General features: G+C 40.0%; 1 protein-coding gene across 4 annotated transcripts in view; it reads right to left on the reverse strand.

Annotated features, from left to right (window-relative positions):
* Positions 1-22,283, reverse strand: part of LOC142663569 (actin-binding LIM protein 1-like) — a 60,211-nt gene extending 37,928 nt beyond the window's left edge. For 3 of the 4 annotated variants that reach the window (XM_075842318.1, XM_075842316.1, XM_075842319.1), the window contains exons 1-2: positions 10,544-10,622; positions 539-626 (exon numbers count right to left, since the gene is read on the reverse strand). In XM_075842318.1, coding sequence (XP_075698433.1) covers positions 539-626; positions 10,544-10,600 — 145 coding nt within the window. In that variant the 5' untranslated portion in view covers positions 10,601-10,622. Of the gene's footprint in view, positions 1-538; positions 627-10,543; positions 10,623-22,124 lie in introns of those variants that run through there. The other variant, XM_075842317.1, reaches the window with a different exon arrangement.
* Positions 22,284-22,492: the final 209 nt, after the last annotated feature.

The following is a 22,492-nucleotide window of genomic DNA, read 5'->3' on the forward strand; positions in this document are numbered from 1 at the left end:
TATGGGGGTACTGTGGCTGTGACTGATATGAGGGTACTGTGGCTGTCACTGATATGGGGGTACTGTGGCTGTCACTGATATGGGGGTACTGTGGCTGTCACTGATATGAGGGTACTGTGGCTGTCACTGATATGGGGGTACTGTGGCTGTGACTGATTTGGGAGCAATGTGGCTGTCATTATTATGGGAACATCTGTAGCGGTCACTGTTATGGGGCCACGGTTTTTACACATGAAACCCCTTGTGTATATATTTGCTAGTAACGCTGAGAGGGGGCGCCGCACCCCAAACAAGGTGAAATCTACCGCACAGAGCCAGGTTGTAGCAGGTAAAGCTGTAATACATGAGAACGATCTGGACCAAATTCCCATAGAATATTACGTGTAGGGTCCGTCCTGAGCCCCGCGTACCCCAATATTCTAATGTCTGATAACAGTAATAGTCCGTCAGTCTTAGATACACCTGCAGCTCAGCCCTGACAGATCCAAGTCACAACGAGGCACCTCCAGCGCCCCCATAAGAATAAGAAGGGTCTCACCTTGTAGGTACATTTCCTCTCCTTCCGTAAACATTTGGTGACATCTGCTGCATCGCGCGCAGCTCGGGTGATAGTGCTTGTCCCCCGCCTGCCGGAAAACAACGACACGAGGGTCAGCAATGAGGCACCGGCGACCCCGGAGCAGCAACCAAATCCTGACGTCACCCAACACATATTACAGAGAGTATCACACATGATAGGATTAGATACACAGCTCAGCAGACAGTATCACGCATGATAGGATTAGATACAGTGGCTCAGCAGAGTATCACACATGATAGGATTAGATACACAGCTCAGCAGACAGTATCACACATGATAGGATTAGATACACAGCTCAGCAGACAGTATCACAAATGATAGGATTAGATACACAGCTCAGCAGACAGTATCACACATGATAGGATTAGATACACAGCTCAGCAGACAGTATCACAAATGATAGGATTAGATACACAGCTCAGCAGACAGTATCACACATGATAGGATTAGATACAGCGGCTCAGCAGACAGTATCACACATGATAGGATTAGATACACAGCTCAGCAGACAGTATCATACATGATAGGATTAGATACACAGCTCAGCAGACAGTATCACACGATAGGATTAGATACAGGGCTCAGCAGACAGTATCACACATGATAGGATTAGATACACAGCTCAGCAGACAGTATCATACATGATAGTATTAGATACACAGCTCAGCAGACAGTATCACACGATAGGATTAGATACAGGGCTCAGCAGACCGTATCACACATGATAGGATTGGATACAGCAGCTCAGCAGACAGTATCACACATGATTGGATTAGATACAGGGGCTCAGCAGACAGTATCACACATGTTAGGATTAGATACAGCTCAGCAGACAGTATCACACATGATGGGATTAGATACACAGCTCAGCAGACAGTATCACACATGATAGGATTAGATACACAGCTCAGCAGACAGTATCACACAGGATAGGATTAGATACACAGCTCAGCAGACAGTATCACACAGGATAGGATTAGATACACAGCTCAGCAGACAGTATCACACATGATAGGATTAGATACACAGCTCAGCAGACAGTATCACACATGATAGGATTAGATACAGAGCTCAGCAGACAGTATCACACATGATAGGATTAGATACAGGGCTCAGCAGACAGTATCACACATGATAGGATTAGATACACAGCTCAGCAGACAGTATCACACATGATAGGATTAGATACACAGCTCAGCAGACAGTATCACACAGGATAGGATTAGATACACAGCTCAGCAGACAGTATCACACATGATAGGATTAGATACACAGCTCAGCAGACAGTATCAAACAGGATAGGATTAGATACACAGCTCAGCAGACAGTATCACACATGCTAGGATTAGATACAGCAGCTCAGCAGACAGTATCACACATGATAGGATTAGATACAGCAGATCAGCAGACAGTATCACACAGGATAGGATTAGATACAGAAGCTCAGCACAGTATCACACATGATAGGATTAGATACAGCGGCTCAGCAGACAGTATCACACATGATAGGATTAGATACAGAGCTCAGCAGACAGTATCACACATGATAGGATTAGATACACAGCTCAGCAGACAGTATCACACATGATAGGATTAGATACAGCAGCTCAGCAGACAGTATCACACATGATAGGATTAGATACACAGCTCAGCAGACAGTATCACACATGATAGGATTAGATACACAGCTCATCAGACAGTATCACACATGATAGGATTAGATACACAGCTCAGCAGACAGTATCACACATGATAGGATTAGATACAGAGGCTCAGCAGACAGTATCACACATGATAGGATTAGATACACAGCTCAGCAGACAGTATCACACATGATAGGATTAGATACACAGCTCAGCAGACAGTATCACACATGATAGGATTAGATACACAGCTCAGCAGACAGTATCACACATGATAGGATTAGATACACAGCTCAGCAGACAGTATCACACATGATAGGATTAGATACAGCAGCTCAGCAGACAGTATCACACATGATAGGATTAGATACAGAGGCTCAGCAGACAGTATCACACATGATAGGATTAGATACACAGCTCAGCAGACAGTATCACACATGATAGGATTAGATACACAGCTCAGCAGACAGTATCACACATGATAGGATTAGATACACAGCTCAGCAGACAGTATCACACATGATAGGATTAGATACAGCAGCTCAGCAGACAGTATCACACATGATGGGATTAGATACACAGCTCAGCAGACAGTATCACACATGATAGGATTAGATACAGCAGCTCAGCAGACAGTATCACACATGATGGGATTAGATACACTTGACTATAATTGACCTCACATGAACTGAACCTTAATAACATTATTATATGAATCCAGTCGCTTTTATAAATATACATTTTCGGTGCGATGTTCTGCAGAGGACAAAACGGAGCGCATTCGGGGGCCGAGCTGATTTTACTGCTAGATAAAGTGACAACCAATATAGACTCCATTACAGCTCCCGGGGGTTGTCATGACTTTCTATACATCATCCAGCTTTCCCACAGTCCAGAATGGCACATCTGCTTTGCTATGCAGGGATACAGGAGTAGAGGAGGGGCCACTATATACCTAGGAAAAGTTGCCACTCAGGAGTGTGGAAAAGCAGGATGACAAACCCTGTAAGAGCTGTGATAGCGATCGCACCAAGTATCACCCAGCTTTCCCAGAAGCTGATATAAATAATACATTCTAACAATGGGACAGAAGACGATTCAGAGTCGGAGGCCGGGTTCACATTGTGCGTTTTTTTTAAAAATTTGAATCACAGCCCAAAAAAAAAACGCATCTGAAAAAACGGTAAGTTTTTTTAAATTCCTGCGCGTATTCAAAACGCTGCGAACCGACGACCATTACATTCTAATCAAATTACAGCTGAAACATTTACAATACGCACAATCTGAGCCTCAGTCCCGGGGCGTGCGCTGACGGACCCCTCCCCCCACACATTATAAAGGTTCTGTGCCCCCCTTTCATGTCCATGATTACAGTCTGGGGGTTTCTAGTAATTTGTGACTGGCATTTCCTTGACAACTATTTTCTCATGCCAGTAATTAGGTGTCAGATTCCACCCCTCATGTTATTTCTCGAAGATCATGGGAAAGAAACGAGAATTTTTTTTTTTTTCACACATTTGCGCGCTACGATTTTCAGGCCCGATCATCAGTGTTGCGTTACGTGATGGCGGGAGGGCTCCTTTAAGACGACCAGGGTCAGATCCTCACTATTAGCAGAGATATAGGACAGTCTGCAGGAATTATCACGGATTCTGGCTCTGAGGAATGTGCAGGCGTCCAGCTCTAATGAGCGCACAATATGGCGGCCGCGGCGGCGAAAACTCAGCATCGTCAACGGGACACGTCTCATCCGGATTATACAAGATCTGACACATGAGGCTCCAGAGTAATGAGCCCCCCGCAGTGACCCCCAAATACCACAACTCCATCAGACAATGACAACGCGGAGGAGACTCAACCAAGAGTAGAGCCGGCTGATAACTCCGAGCTCCAGAGCGCGAGAAAACGGGAAGGATTTATCTACAACAGCGATTTGAAGGGGTCACAAATCTCATCCAATTCTTTATTTGTGTCATGCACGTTTCTCCTAAAATCAGCCAAAAATTTAGGACAACCCGTACAGCTCCCAAAATGCTCAGCACCCTGCTCTCCCAGACCCCTGAATGGTAAATGTACCTAGTTATGCAGCAACACATTCCTACCTCTCACTAACCGCTGCATAACGTGGCAAATCTGCCCATCAGGAGTCGGGGAAAGATGGATGACAACCCCATTGGAGCTATTTGGTGTATTATGTTCCTATACAGCACAACTATAGTGACCCGTCCTCATACATTACCCATCATAGTGACCCGTCCTCATACATTACCCATCATAGTGACCCCTCCTCATACATTACCCATCATAGTGACCCCTCCTCATACATTACCCATCATAGTGACCCCTCCTCATACATTACCCATCATAGTGACCCGTCCTCATACATTACCCATCATAGTGACCCGTCCTCATACATTACCCATCATAGTGACCCGTCCTCATACATTACCCATCATAGTGACCCCTCCTCATACATTACCCATCATAGTGACCCGTCCTCATACATTACCCATCATAGTGACCCCTCCTCATACATTACCCATCATAGTGACCCCTCCTCATACATTACCCATCATAGTGACCCCTCCTCATACATTACCCATCATAGTGACCCGTCCTCATACATTACCCATCATAGTGACCCCTCATACATTACCCATCATAGTAACACGTCCTCATACATTACCCATCATAGTGACCCCTCCTCATACATTACCCATCATAGTGACCCCTCCTCATACATTACCCATCATAGTGACCCATCCTCATACATTACCCATCATAGTGACCCCTCCTCATACATTACCCATCATAGTGACCCGTCCTCATACATTACCCATCATAGTGACCCGTCCTCATACATTACCCATCATAGTGACCCGTCCTCATACATTACCCATCATAGTGACCCCTCCTCATACATTACCCATCATAGTGACCCGTCCTCATACATTACCCATCATAGTGACCCCTCCTCATACATTACCCATCATAGTGACCCCTCCTCATACATTACCCATCATAGTGACCCCTCCTCATACATTACCCATCATAGTGACCCGTCCTCATACATTACCCATCATAGTGACCCGTCCTCATACATTACCCATCATAGTGACCCCTCCTCATACATTACCCATCATAGTGACCCCTCCTCATACATTACCCATCATAGTGACCCCTCCTCATACATTACCCATCATAGTGACCCGTCCTCATACATTACCCATCATAGTGACCCGTCCTCATACATTACCCATCATAGTGACCCGTCCTCATACATTACCCATCATAGTGACCCGTCCTCATACATTACCCATCATAGTGACCCGTCCTCATACATTACCCATCATAGTAACCCCTCCTCGTACATTACCCATCATAGTGACCCGTCCTCATACATTACCCATCATAGTAACCCCTCCTCGTACATTACCCATCATAGTAACCCGTCCTCATACATTACCCATCATAGTGACCCGTCCTCATACATTACCCATCATAGTAACCCCTCCTCATACATTACCCATCATAGTGACCCGTCCTCATACATTACCCATCATAGTGACCCCTCCTCATACATTACCCATCATAGTGACCCGTCCTCATACATTACCCATCATAGTGACCCGTCCCCATACATTACCCATCATAGTGACCCGTCCCCATACATTACCCATCATAGTGACCCGTCCCCATACATTACCCATCATAGTGACCCCTCCTCATACATTACCCAGCATAGTGACCCGTCCTCATACATTACCCATCATAGTGACCCGTCCTCATACATTACCCATCATAGTGACCCGTCCTCATACATTACCCATCATAGTGACCCCTCCTCATACCTTACCCATCATAGTAACCCCTCCTCATACATTACCCATCATAGTAACCCGTCCTCTTACATTACCCATCATAGTAACCCGTCCTCATACATTACCCATCATAGTGACCCGTCCTCATACATTACCCATCGTAGTGACCCGTCCCCATACATTACCCATCGTAGTGACCCGTCCCCATACATTACCCATCATAGTGACCCCTCCTCATACATTACCCATCATAGTGACACCTCCTCATACATTACCCATCATAGTGACCCCTCCTCATACATTACCCATCATAGTGACCCCTCCTCATACATTACCCATCATAGTGACCCCTCCTCATACATTACCCATCATAGTGACCCCTCCTCATACATTACCCATCATAGTGACCCCTCCTCATACATTACCCATCATAGTGACCCCTCCTCATACATTACCCATCATAGTGACCCCTCCTCATACATTACCCATCATAGTAACCCGTCCTCATACATTACCCATCATAGTAACCCGTCCTCATACATTACCCATCATAGTGACCCCTCCTCATACATTACCCATCATAGTGACCCCTCCTCATACATTACCCATCATAGTGACCCCTCCTCATACAATACCCATCATAGTGACCCCTCCTCATACATTACCCATCATAGTGACCCCTCCTCATACAATACCCATCATAGTGACCCCTCCTCATACATTACCCATCATCATACATATACACAGTGACTCCACCAGCAGAATAGTGAGTGCAGCTCTGGAGTATAATACTGGATGTAACTCAGGCTCAGTACAGGATAAGTAATGTAATGTATGTACAGTGACTCCACCAGCAGAATAGTGAGTGCAGCTCCGGAGTATAATACAGGATGTAACTCATTAGTACAGGATAAGTAATGTAATGTATGTACACAGTGACTCCCCCAGGAGAATAGTGAGTGCAGCTCTGGAGTATATATAATACAGGATGTAACTCAGGATCAGTACAGGATAAGTAATGTAATGTATGTACACAATGACTCCACCAGAAGAATAGTGAGTGCAGCTCTGGAGTATAATAAAGGATATAACTCAGGATCAGTACAGGATAAGTAATGTAATGTATGTACACAGTGACCCCACCAGCAGAATAGTGAGTACAGCTCTGGAGTATAATACAGGATGTAACTCAGGATCAGTACAGGATAAGTAATGTATGTACCCAGTGACTCCACCAGCAGAATAGAGAGTGTAGCTCTGGAGTATAATACAGGATGTAACTCAGGATCAGTACAGGATAAGTAATGTAATGTATGTACACAGTGACTCCACCAGCAGAATAGTGAGTGCAGCTCTGGAGTATAATACAGGATATAACTCAGGATCAGTACAGGATAAGTAATGTAATGTATGTACACAGTGACTCCACCAGCAGAATAGTGAGTGCAGCTCTGGAGTATAATACAGGGTGTAACTCAGGATCAGTACAGGATAAGTAATGTAATGTATGTACACAGTGACTCCACCAGTAGAATAGTGAGTACAGCTCTGGAGTATAATATAGGATATAACTTGGGATCAGTACAGGATAAGTAATGTAATGTATGTACACAGTTACTGCACCAGCAGAATAGTGAGTACAGCTCTGGAGTATAATACAGGATGTAACTCAGGATCAGTACAGGATAAGTAATGTAATGTATGTACACAGTGACTCCACCAGCAGAATAGTGAGTGCAGCTCTGGAGTATAATACAGGATGTAACTCAGGATCAGTACAGGATAAGTAATGTAATGTATGTACACAGTGACTCCACCAGCAGAATAGTGAGTGCAGCTCTGGAGTATAATACAGGATGTAACTCAGGATCAGTACAGGATAAGTAATGTAATGTATGTACACAGTGACTCCACCAGCAGACTAGTGAGTGCAGCTCTGGAGTATAATACAGGATGTAACTCAGGATCAGTACAGGTTAAGTAATGTAATGTATGTACACAGTGACTCCACCAGCAGAATAGTGAGTGCAGCTCTGGAGTATAATACAGGATGTAACTCAGGATCAGTACAGGATAAGTAATGTAATATATGTACAGTGACTCCACCAGCAGAATAGTGAGTGCAGCTCCGGAGTATAATACAGGATGTAACTCAGGATTAGTACAGGATAAGTAATGTAATGTATGTACACAGTGACTCCCCCAGGAGAATAGTGAGTGCAGCTCTGGAGTATAATACAGGATGTAACTCAGGATCAGTACAGGATAAGTAATGTAATGTATGTACACAATGACTCCACCAGCAGAATAGTGAGTGCAGCTCTGGAGTATAATACAGGATGTAACTCAGGATCAGTACAGGATAAGTAATGTAATGTATGTACACAGTGATTACACCAGTAGAATAGTGAGTACAGCTCTGGAGTATAATATAGGATATAACTTGGGATCAGTACAGGATAAGTAATGTAATGTATGTACACAGTTACTGCACCAGCAGAATAGTGAGTGCAGCTCTGGAGTATAATACAGGATGTAACTCAGGATCAGTACAGGATAAGTAATGTATGTACACAGTGACTCCACCAGCAGAATAGTGAGTGTAGCTCCGGAGTATAATACAGGATATAACTCAGGATCAGTACAGGATAAGTAATGTAATGTATGTACACAGTGACTCCACCAGCAGAATAGTGAGTGCAGCTCTGGAGTATAATACAGGATCAGTATAGGATAAGTCATATAATGTATGTAGATTACTGAGGAATTGAAAAAAAAAATTCTGTTAGTAAGGTTTTGGGGGGGGGGGGGGGCGTTATTCCTAAACAAACAGGCCACAGGAGGTCATCATGGAAGTTGGGTGCCCCCCTTGGACAAGACTCTGCTGTCTCTGGCTCTGTTTCTGCAGAAAGTTTAGCTGGGACAGACAGATCTGTGTTGGGCACAGCAGAAATTGAGGATTCAGGATTTCACCCTTGTCACTAAGCTGATGACACCAAAATATGGAACCAGGGAGAAGACTGGCATCGGTGCTATAAATAACGCAGCTGACGAGCAAACGCTGTTATTAGCCCGGTATCAAGGCGTGAAACGCGAGTCATTAATTACAGGGGAGAGTAAAATATGTCAGCCGATGAGGTCTACAGATGTGACGTGACCACTGAACCATAATAACAGTATAATGAACGTCCCACCCTGAAACCATCTCCCTGAATCATACATCCCAAATCACTGCCAATACAGCCCCCTCAGGAGGGACGGCGTCTGTCACCCAGCTTTCCCAGACACCTGTACAACACATTGAGTTTTGCAGCAGTACAACCCCTGCTCTCATCTCCACATGAGTAGGAATTTTTGCTATTTAGGAGTCTAGAAAAGCTGGGTGACAATGTGGGAGCTGTAATGTCAGCCATAATGGTAATCACTCAGCTTTCCCAGACACAGAGAACACTAAGAAATGGGAGAATATGAGAGGGGACGACACAAGGTCTTTTATTTCAGAAATCTCCCCCTTCATTCTCTGAAAGCTCTCAACCTGCCGCTCTGTGGGGTCACCCAGCACCCACCAGTGCCACATCTCACCCAGGAGGCTCCGCCATGCCGCCCTCTCATACAGCGATGCCCTGATTTTATTTCTATCTCTGGCGCACGACCACAGGACGGGAGATGACGACACAAGCGGCAAAAGAAAGTGCACAACAATAAAAAGTAATAACAGTAATAAACCACACACAGCTACATACAAAGTACACAAACACACAACACAAAGACACAACACCACATACAAAGAAACAACAACACTCAACTACACACAGACACCTACACAACTACAGACACACAACTACATACAGACACCTACACAACTACACACAGACACCTACACAACTACAGACACACAACTACAGACACAACACCACATACAAAGAAACAACAACACTCAACTACACACAGACACCTACACAACTACAGACACCTACACAACTACAGACACACACACCTACACAACTACAGGCACAAAACTACACACAGACACCTACACACACAACTACAGACACACAACTACACACAGACACAACTACACACACACACACACACACACACACACACACACACACCCCTACAAACTACACACAGACACCTACACAACTTCACACACACAACTAAACTCAGACACCTACACAACTACAGACACACAACTACACACAGACACCTACACAACTACACCACAAACACACACACACACCTACATAAGCTACACACACAACTACAGACACACAACTACAAACACAAAGTACAAAACTACACAATTACACACAACTACACACTGACCGCCCTGAGAAGCCCCTTTTGTGTACATTGGTATAGGCCGTGCCCCCTTTGAGTTCAGTTTCGCAGAATAAATAGGACGGTTGTGAGATACACATAGACATTCACAGACCTAAACAAACATTAACACACAGACAAACACAAATAAAACGACACAATAAATCCGGCCATACCGTTGGTTGAAAGATCCTTCTACGGACAGCCACTTCTCCCAACTCCACCATTAACATGGGATCAGGCTGAGCATTTTTATTACAGACCCCTCTGTCTCCTCCTTTCAGACCCCTCTGTCCCCTCCTTTCAGACTCCTCTGTCCCCCTCCTCCAGACCCCTCTGTCCCCCTCCTCCAGACCCCTCTATCCCCCTCCAGACCCCTCTATCCCCCTCCAGACCCCTCTATCCCCTGCAGACCCCTCGTCCAGACCCCTGTCCCCTCCTTTCAGACTCCTCTGTCCCCCTCCAGACCCCTCTGTCCCCTTCTCCAGACCCCTCTGTCCCCTCCTCCAGACCCCTCTGTCCCCTCCTCCAGACCCCTCTGTCCCCTCCTCCAGACCCCTCTGTCCCCTCCTCCAGACCCCTCTGTCCCCTCCTCCAGACCCCTCTGTCCCCTCCTCCAGACCCCTCTGTCCCCTCCTCCAGACCCCTCTGTCCCCTCCTCCAGACCCCTCTGTCCCCTCCTCCAGAACCCTCTGTCTTCCCTCCAGAACCCTCTGCCCCCTCCAGAACCCTCTGCCCCCTCCAGAACGCTATGAACCTTTCCAGACCCCTATTGGCTGCAGCTCTGGATGTGACTGGAGTATAAGATATGATGGGACTCAAGCACAAGAAAATGTAAGTATATGTAAAGTTATTACACATTAAATATGTATTATTATGGTGTTCCAAATTGACGATTTACTAAAGTTTTGAGCCGCTGCAGTATAGATCTTAGCGGATGTGAATAATTCTCCTGGATTTTCAGTGCATAAGATTTTATTACATTAGATAGGACTGGATGAACATAGAAGAAACCGGGAATCCTGAGAGCATTTCACTTGGAGGTTGTATTTTCTCCAAATACGTGTTACATTTCTGAGGCATGAGACACTGAGTGCCTCCTCTTAGTGACATCACAGATTACACCTCCTCCGGCTACAGATGAGCCTCTGCTAAACACAATCTGGTAACATGACAATTAGAAGCGTCAGACTCCATCCAGAATCAGCAGCGCAATGTGAAAAATCCTGACAACGTGTCCACCTGATATAGCACCACTCACACCCCAACACGCCCCAAACATGTCCGCTCCACCTAGAAACCTGCAACGAAAAACACTCTGCCGTCTGACAGGTCCACGCTGTTACTTGGATAGCCGGGCGACAACTTTAAACAATGTCCTTGAAGCTTCCACAGGGACGGTCACCCAGCTTTCCAACAGCCCTGAATGGCACATTATCCTAGTGATGCGGTTATATCCATGGTCTGTGTTAAATGCAATCATGGCCATATTGTCACCCAGCTTTCCCAGAAAAAGATATAACTATTAAACAGATGAACAAAATTAGCAAAGGACAAAAACGCAAAAATTTATATTTACAGCAAATTATTTTATGGGGCGCTGCTCCACATATTTATAGCACCAGATGTTTATCTCTCACAAGTCTTATTATCTTACAACATTACATAATAACGAGGTAACAACCCTGGTGGAGATATGATCATTACAAGACACCCTCAGAGGGAGCGAGACCCCAACGCGAGACCCCACTATAGGAATGACAAACAGCAACCTCCCCACCTGCAGTATCAATAAATAAGACCCAGCATAGAAATATTTATTATATGACAAAAACATCAGAATATACTGCCCCTTATATACAAGAATATAACTACTATAATACTGCTCCTATATACAAGAATATAACTACTATAATACTGCCCCTATATACAAGAATATAACTACTATAATACTGCTCCTATATACAAGAATATAACTACTATAATACTGCCCCCTATATACAAGAGCATAACTACTATAATACTGCTCCTATATACAAGAATATAACTACTATAATACTGCTCCATATACAAGAATATAACTACTATAATACTGCCCCTATATACAAGAATATAACTACTATAATACTGCTCCTATATACAAGAATATAACTACTATAATACTGCTCCTATATACAAGAATATAACTACTATAATACTGCCCCTATATACAAGAATATAACTACTATAATACTGCTCCTATATACAAGAATATAACTACTATAATACTGCTCCTATATACAAGAATATAACTACTATAATACTGCTCCTATATACAAGAATATAACTACTATAATACTGCTCCTATATACAAGAATATAACTACTATAATACTGCTCCCTATATACAAGAATATAACTACTATAATACTGCCCCTATATACAAGACTATAACTACTATAATACTGCCCTCCATATACAAGAATATAACTACTATAATACTGCCCTATATACAAGAATATAACTACTATATACTGCCTCCTATATACAAGAATATAACTATTATAATACTGCCCCTATACAAGAATATAACTACTATAATACTGCCCTTATATACAAGAATATAACTACTATAATACTGCTCCTATATACAAGAATATAACTACTATAATACTGCCCCTATATACAAGAATATAACTACTATAATACTGCCTCCTATATACAAGAATATAACTACTATAATACTGCTCCTATATACAAGAATATAACTACTATAATACTGGCCCCTATATACAAGAATATAACTACTATAATACTGCCCTTATATACAAGAATATAACTACTATAATACTGCTCCTATATACAAGAATATAACTACTATAATACTGCCCTTATATACAAGAATATAACTACTATAATACTGCTCCTATATACAAGAATATAACTACTATAATACTGCCCCCTATATACAAGAATATAACTACTATAATACTGCTCCTATATACAAGAATATAACTACTATAATACTGCTCCTATACACAAGAATATAACTACTATAATACTGCTCCTATATACAAGAATATAACTACTATAATACTGCTCCTATATACAAGAATATAACTACTATAATCCTGCTCCTATATACAAGAATATAACTACAATAATCCTGCTCTCTATATACAAGAATTGAACTACTATAATACTGCTCCTATATACAAGAATTGAACTACTATAATACTGCTCCTATATACAAGAATATAACTACTATAATACTGCCCCTATATACAAGAATATAACTACTATAATACTGCTCCTATATACAAGAATATAACTACTATAATACTGCTCCTATACACAAGAATATAACTACTATAATACTGCTCCTATATACAAGAATATAACTACTATAATACTGCTCCTATATACAAGATATAACTACTATAATACTGCCCCTATATACAAGAATATAACTACTATAATACTGCTCCTATATACAAGAATATAACTACTATAATACTGCCCCTATATACAAGAATATACTACTATAATACTGCTCCTATATACAAGAATATAACTACTATAATACTGCCCCTATATACAAGAATATAACTACTATAATACTGCCTCCTATATACAAGAATATAACTACTATAATACTGCCTCCTATATACAAGAATATAACTACTATAATACTGCTCCTATATACAAGAATATAACTACTATAATACTGCTCCTATATACAAGAATATAACTACTATAATACTGCCCCCCTATATACAAGAATATAACTACTGCAATACTGCCCTTATATACAAGAATATAACTACTATAATACTGCCCTTATATACAAGAAATAACTACTATAATACTGCTCCTATATACAAGAATAAACTACTATAATACTGCCCCCTATATACAAGAATATAAACTACTATAATACTGCTCCTATATACAAGAATATAACTACTATAATACTGCTCCTATACACAAGAATATAACTACTATAATACTGCTCCTATATACAAGATATAAACTACTATAATACTGCTCCTATATACAAGAATATAACTACTATAATACTGCCCCTATATACAAGAATATAACTACTATAATACTGCTCCTATATACAAGAATATAACTACTATAATACTGCTCCTATACACACAGAATATAACTACTATAATACTGCTCCTATATACAAGAATATAACTACTATAATACTGCTCCTATATACAAGAATATAACTACTATAATACTGCCCCTATATACAAGAATATAACTACTATAATACTGCTCCTATATACAAGAATATAACTACTATAATACTGCCCCTATATACAAGAATATAACTACTATAATACTGCTCCTATATACAAGAATATAACTACTATAATACTGCCCCTATATACAAGAATATAACTACTATAATACTGCCTCCTATATACAAGAATATAACTACTATAATACTGCCTCCTATATACAAGAAATAACTACTATAATACTGCCTCCTATATACAAGAATATAACTACTATAATACTGCCTCCTATATACAAGAATATAACTACTATATACTGCTCCTATATACAAGAATATAACTACTATAATACTGCTCCTATATACAAGAATATAACTACTATAATACTGCCCCCTATATACAAGAATATAACTACTGCAATACTGCCCTTATATACAAGAATCTAACTACTATAATACTGCCCCCTATACAAGAATATAACTACTATAATACTGCTCCTATATACAAGGATATAACTACTATAATACTGCTCCTAATACAAGAATATAACTACTATAATACTGCCCCTATATACAAGAATATAACTACTATAATACTGCCCCCTATATACAAGAATATAACTACTATAATACTGCTCCTATATACAAGAATATAACTACTATAATACTGCTCCTATATACAAGAATATAACTACTATAATACTGCTCCTATATACAAGAATATAACTACTATAATACTGCCCCCTATATACAAGAATATAACTACTATAATACTGCTCCCTATATACAAGAATATAACTACTATAATACTGTCCCCTTATACAAGAATATAACTACTATAATAATGCTCCTATATACAAGAATATAACTACTATAATACTGCTCCTATATACAAGAATATAACTACTATAATACTGCTCCCTATATACAAGAATATAACTACTATAATACTGTCCCCTATATACAAGAATATAACTACTATAATACTGCCCCCTATATACAAGAATATAACTACTATAATACTGCTCCTATATACAAGAATATGACTACTATAATACTGCTCCTATATACAAGAATATAACTACTATAATACTGCCCTTATATACAAGAATATAACTACTATAATACTGCCCCTAATATACAAGAATAATACTACTATAAGGGCATGACCACACGTGGCGGATTTCCTCCGCAACTGTCCGCATCAATGCCGCACAGAATCTGCGTTGCAGATTCTGCTGCGGATCTGCACAAAATGTGCAGTACATTGATGCGGACTAGCTGCTGCGGACTGCGGGAAAAGTGCTTCCCTTCTCCCTATCAGTGCAGGATAGAGAGAAGGGACAGCACTTTCCCTAGTGAAAGTAAACGATTTTCATACTACCGGCCGTTGTCTTGGTGACGCGTCCCTCTTTCGGCATCCAGCCCGACCTCCCTGGATGACGCGCCAGTCCATGTGACCGCTGCAGCCTGTGCTTGGCCTGTGATTGGCTGCAGCTGTCACTTAGACTGAAACGTCATCCTGGGAGGCCGGACTGGAGACAGACGCAGGGAGTTCTCGGTAAGTATGAACTTATATATTTTTTTACAGATACATGTATATTGGGATCGGTAGTCACTGTCCAGGGTGCAGAAACAGTTACTGCCGATCGCTTAACTCTTTCAGCACCCTGGACAGTGACTATTTACAGACGTCTCCTAGCAACGCTCCCGTCATACGGGAGCCCCATTGACTTCTTCAGTCTGGCTGTAGACCTAGAAAATACATAGGTCCAGCCAGAATGAAGAAATGTCATGGTAGTAAAACCAATACGCTCCGCAGCACACATAAGATCTGCATGACAGCTGCGGACTTCATTGCGGAATTTGACTCTCCATTGAAGTCAATGGAGAAATTCCGCCATGAGTCCGCCACTGCTCCGCAACAGACAGAGCATGCTGCGGACACCAAATTCCGCTCCGCAGCCTATGCTCCGCAGCGGAATTTTACGCCTCGTCTAAACGAACACTGCTAAATTAAAGTGTAAGTCAATGGACAAACGGCACCGCTGCGGATTAACGCTGCGGAGTGTCCGCAGCGGAATTTAAGTGAATTCCGCCACGTGTGAACCCAGCCTAATACTGCCCCCAGTATACAAGAATATAACTACTATAATACTGCCTCCTATATACAAGAATATAACTACTATAATACTGCCTCCTATATACAAGAATATAACTACTATAATACTGCTCCTATATACAAGAATATAACTACTATAATACTGCCCTCTATATACAAGAATATAACTACTATAATACTGCTCCCTATATACAAGAACATAACTACTATAATACTGCTCCTATATACAAGAATATAACTACTATAATACTGCCCCTATATACAAGAATATAACTACTATAATACTGCTCCTATATACAAGAATATAACTACTATAATACTGCCCCCTTTATACAAGAATATAACTACTATATACTGCTCCTATATACAAGAATATAACTACTATAATACTGCCCCTTTATACAAGAATATAAATACTATAATACTGCTCCTATATACAAGAATATAACTATTATAATACTGCTCCTATATACAGGAATATAACTACTATAATACTGCTCCTATATACAAGATATAACTACTATAATACTGCCCCCTATATACAAGAATATAAACTATAATACTGCCCCCTATATACAAGAATATAACTACTATAATACTGCTACTATATACAAGAATATAACTACTATAATACTGCCCCTATATACAAGAATATAACTACTATAATACTGCCCCTATATACAAGAATATAACTACTATAATACTGCCCTATATACAAGAATAGAACTACTATAATACTGCCCCCTATATACAAGAATATAACTACTATAATACTGCCCCTATATACAAGAATATAACTACTATAATACTGCTACTATATACAAGAATATAACTACTATAATACTGCCCCTATATACAAGAATATAACTACTATAATACTGCCCCTATATACAAGAATATAACTACTATAATACTGCCCCTATATACAAGAAATAGAACTACTATAATACTGCCCCTATATACAAGAATATAACTACTATAATACTGCTCCTATATACAAGAATAGAACTACTATAATACTGCCCCCTATATACAAGAATATAACTACTATAATACTGCTACTATATACAAGAATATAACTACTATAATACTGCCCCTATATACAAGAATATAAATACTATAATACTGCCCCTATATACAAGAATATAACTACTATAATACTGCCCCCTATATACAAGAATATAACTACTATAATACTGCTCCTATATACAAGAATATAATTACTATAATACTGCTCCTATATACAAGAATATAACCACTATAATACTGCCCCCTATATACAAGAATATAACTACTATAAATACTGCCCTATATAACAAAATATAACTACTATAATACTGCCTCCTATATACAAGAATAATAACTACTATAATACTGCTCCTATATACAAGAATCTAACTACTATAATACTGCCCCTATATACAAGAATATAACTACTATAATACTGCACCCTATATACAAGAATATAACTACTATAATACTGCCCCCTATATACAAGAATATAACTACTATAATACTGCCCCTATATACAAGAATATAACTAGTATAATAATGCTCCTATATACAAGAATATAACTACTATAATACTGCCCCCTATATACAAGAATATAACTACTATAATACTGCCCCTATACACAAGAATATAACTACTATAATACTGCTCCCTATATACAAGAATATAACTACTATAATACTGCCCCCTATATACAAGAATATAACTACTATAATACTGCTCCTATATACAAGAATATAACTACTATAATACTGCCCCCCTATATACAAGAAGATAACTACTATAATACTGCTCCCTATATACAAGAATATATTTACTATAATACTGCCCCTATATACAAGAATATAACTACTATAATACTGAACCCTATATACAAGAATAAACTACTATAATACTGAACCCTATATACAAGAATATAACTACTATAATATACTGCTCCTATACACAAGAATATAACTACTAATAATACTGCTCCCTATATACAAGAATATAACTACTATAATACTGCCCCCTATATACAAGAATAACTACTATAATACTGCTCCTATATACAAGAATATAACTACTATAATACTGTCCCCTATATACAAGAATATAACTACTATAATACTGCACCCTATATACAAGAATATAACTACTATAATATACTGCTCCTATACACAAGAATATAACTACTATAATACTGCTCCCTATATACAAGAATATAACTACTATAATACTGCCCCCTATATACAAGAATATAACTACCTATAATAATGCTCCTATATACAAGAATATAACTACTATAATACTGCCCCCCTATATACAAGAAGATAACTACTATAATACTGCTCCCTATATACAAGAATATATTTACTATAATACTGCCCCCTATATACAATATATAACTACTATAATACTGCTCCTATATACAAGAATATAACTACTATAATACTGCCTCCTATATACAAGAATATAACTACTATAATACTGCCCCCTATATACAAGAATATAACTACTATAATACTGCTCCTATATACAAGAATATAACTACTATAATACTGCCCCTATATACAAGAATATAACTACTATAATACTGCCTCCTATATACAAGAATATAACTACTATAATACTGCCCCCTATATACAAGAATATAACTACTATAATACTGCTCCTATATACAAGATATAACTACTATAATACTGCCCCTATATACAAGAATATAACTACTATAATACTGCCCCCTATATACAAGAATATAACTACTATAATACTGCCCCTATATAAAGAATATAACTACTATAATACTGCCCCTATATACAAGAATATAACTACTATACTACTGTCCCCTATATACAAGAATATAACTAATATAATACTGCCCCCTATATACAAGAATATAACTACTATAATACTGCTCCTATATCAAGAATATAACGACTATATACTGCTCCCTATATACAAGAATATAACTACTATTAGGGCATGACCACACGTGGCGGATTTCCTCCGCAACTGTCCGCATCAATGCCGCACAGAAACTGCGTGCAGATTCTGCTGCGGATCTGCACAAAATGTGCAGGAAATTGATGCGGACTGGCCGCTGCGGACTGCAGGAAAAGTGCTTCCCTTCTCCCTATTCAGTGCAGGATAGAGAGAAGGGACAGCACTTTCCTAGTGAAAGTCAAAGAAATTCATACTTACCGCAAGTTGTCTTGGTGACGCGTCCCTCTTTCGGCATCCAGCCCGACCTCCCTGGATGACGCTCCAGTCCATGTGACCACTGCAGCCTGTGCTTGGCCTGTGATTGGCTGCAGCCGTCACTTACACTGAAACGTCATCCTGGGAGGCCGGACTGGAGACAGACGCAGGGAGTTCTCGGTAAGTATGAACTTATATTTTTTTTACAGATACATGTATATTGAGATCGGTAGTCACTGTCCCGGGTGCAGAAACAGTACTGCCGATCGCGTAACTCTTTCAGCACCCTGTACAGTGACTATTTTACAGACGTCTCCTAGCAACGCTCCCGTCATTACGGGAGCCCCATTGACTTCCTCAGTCTGGCTGTAGACCTAGAAATACATAGGTCCAGCCAGAATGAAGAAATGTCATGGTAGTAAAAACAATACGCTCCGCAGCACACATAAGATCTGCGGACTTCATTGCGGAATTTGACTCTCCATTGAAGTCAATGGAGAAATTCCGCCATGAGTCCGCAACCAGTCCGCCACTGCTCCGCAACAGACAGAGCATGCTGGCGACACCAAATTCCGCTCCGCAGCCTATGCTCCGCAGCGGAATTTTACGCTTAGTCTAAACGAACACTGCTAAATTAAAGTGTAAGTCAATGGACAAACGGCTCCGCTGCGGATTAACGCTGCGGAGTGTCCGCAGCGGAATTTCAGTGAAATTCCGCCACGTGTGACCCGCCCTAATACTGCTCCTATATACAAGATATAACTACTATAATACTGCCCCCTATATACAAGAATATAACTACTATAATACTGCCCCCTATATACAAGAATATAAATACTATAATACTGCCTCCTATATACAAGAATATAACTACTATAATACTGCTCCTATATACAAGAATATAACTACTATAATCCTGCCCCTATATACAAGAATATAACTACTATAATACTGCCCCTATATACAAGAATATAACTACTATAATACTGCCCCCTATATACAAGAATATAACTAATATAATACTGCTCCTATATACAAGAATATAACTACTATAATACTGCTCCTATATACAAGAATATAACTACTATAATACTGCTCCTATATACAAGAATATAACTACTATAATACTGCCCCTATATACAAGAATATAACTACTATAATACTGCCCCCTATATACAAGAATATAACTACTATAATACTGCCCCTATATATAAGAATATAACTACTATAATACTGCTCCTATATACAAGAATATAACTACTATAATACTGCTCCTATATACAAGAATATAACTACTATAATACTACCCCTATATACAAGAATATAACTACTATAATACTGCTCCTATATACAACAATATAACTACTATAATACTACCCCCTATATACAAGAATATAACTACTATAATACTGCTCCTATATGCAAGAATATAACTACTATAATTCTGCCACTATATACAAGAATATAACTACTATAATACGGCTCCTATATACAAGAATATAACTACTATAATACTGCCTCCCTATATACAAGAATATAACTACTATAATACTGCCCTATATACAAGAATATAACTGCTATAATACTGCCCCTATATACAAGAATATAACTACTATATACTGCTCCCTATATACAAGAATATAACTACTATAATACTGCCCCTATGGATTTACCACAAGGTAAATACATAGAATTTGAGTGTGTGGCCTGAACCTCTTGGTCAGAAATGCTGGGAGTTATAGTCCCCACAATTTGAGCGTTATCACTGTGTTATCTGTGGTGTTACATAGGACTGCAGGTAACAACTACTACATTATCTGTACTCAGAGTTATCACTGTGTTATCTGTGGTGTTACATAGGACTGCAGGTAACACTACTACATTATCTGTAATCAGAGAGTTATCACTGTGTTATCTGTGGTGTTACATAGGACTGCAGGTAACATCTACTACATTATCTGTACTCAGAGAGTTGTCACTGTGTTATCTGTGGTGTTACATAGGACTGCAAGTAACACTACTATATTATCTGTACTCAGAGAGTTATCACTGTGTTATCTGTGGTGTTACATAGGACTGCAGGTAACATCTACTACATTATCTGTACTCAGAGAGTTAACACTGTGTTATCTGTGGTGTTACATAGGACTGCAGGTAATATCTACTACATTATCTGTACAGCTCTGCTTCATGCGGACACGTCAGTTACCTCCGGCTGTTGTATTTCCGCGTCCTTTCCTTGGTGAACTCCCAGGTTTTGCTCCTCACCAGGTCGCAGCGGCTGAGAATATTCCGCTATCGGGGGTAAATCCGCTCTCCATCCCCGGTTATTACAGAATTTTGTCCCTCACACAGAACTGCAGATCTGTCGCCTGACAAAACACAAAACAGCGGGGAGGGGCGGACGGCGGGCGGAGAATGTTCTCCAGGCCGGCGAAATATGTTCCAGCATCGCCCGGGACGGAGGAGGAGGAGGGGAGAAGCTTCAGGTAAATCCTGACACAGCACAAACTGCTCCCTCACACAGGGGACCCTCTAATGTCATAGAGACCCTCATATCCTACAGAGATGAACCCC

Source organism: Rhinoderma darwinii, chromosome 11 (assembly GCF_050947455.1).
Source record: "Rhinoderma darwinii isolate aRhiDar2 chromosome 11, aRhiDar2.hap1, whole genome shotgun sequence".
Lineage (NCBI taxonomy): Eukaryota > Metazoa > Chordata > Amphibia > Anura > Rhinodermatidae > Rhinoderma > Rhinoderma darwinii.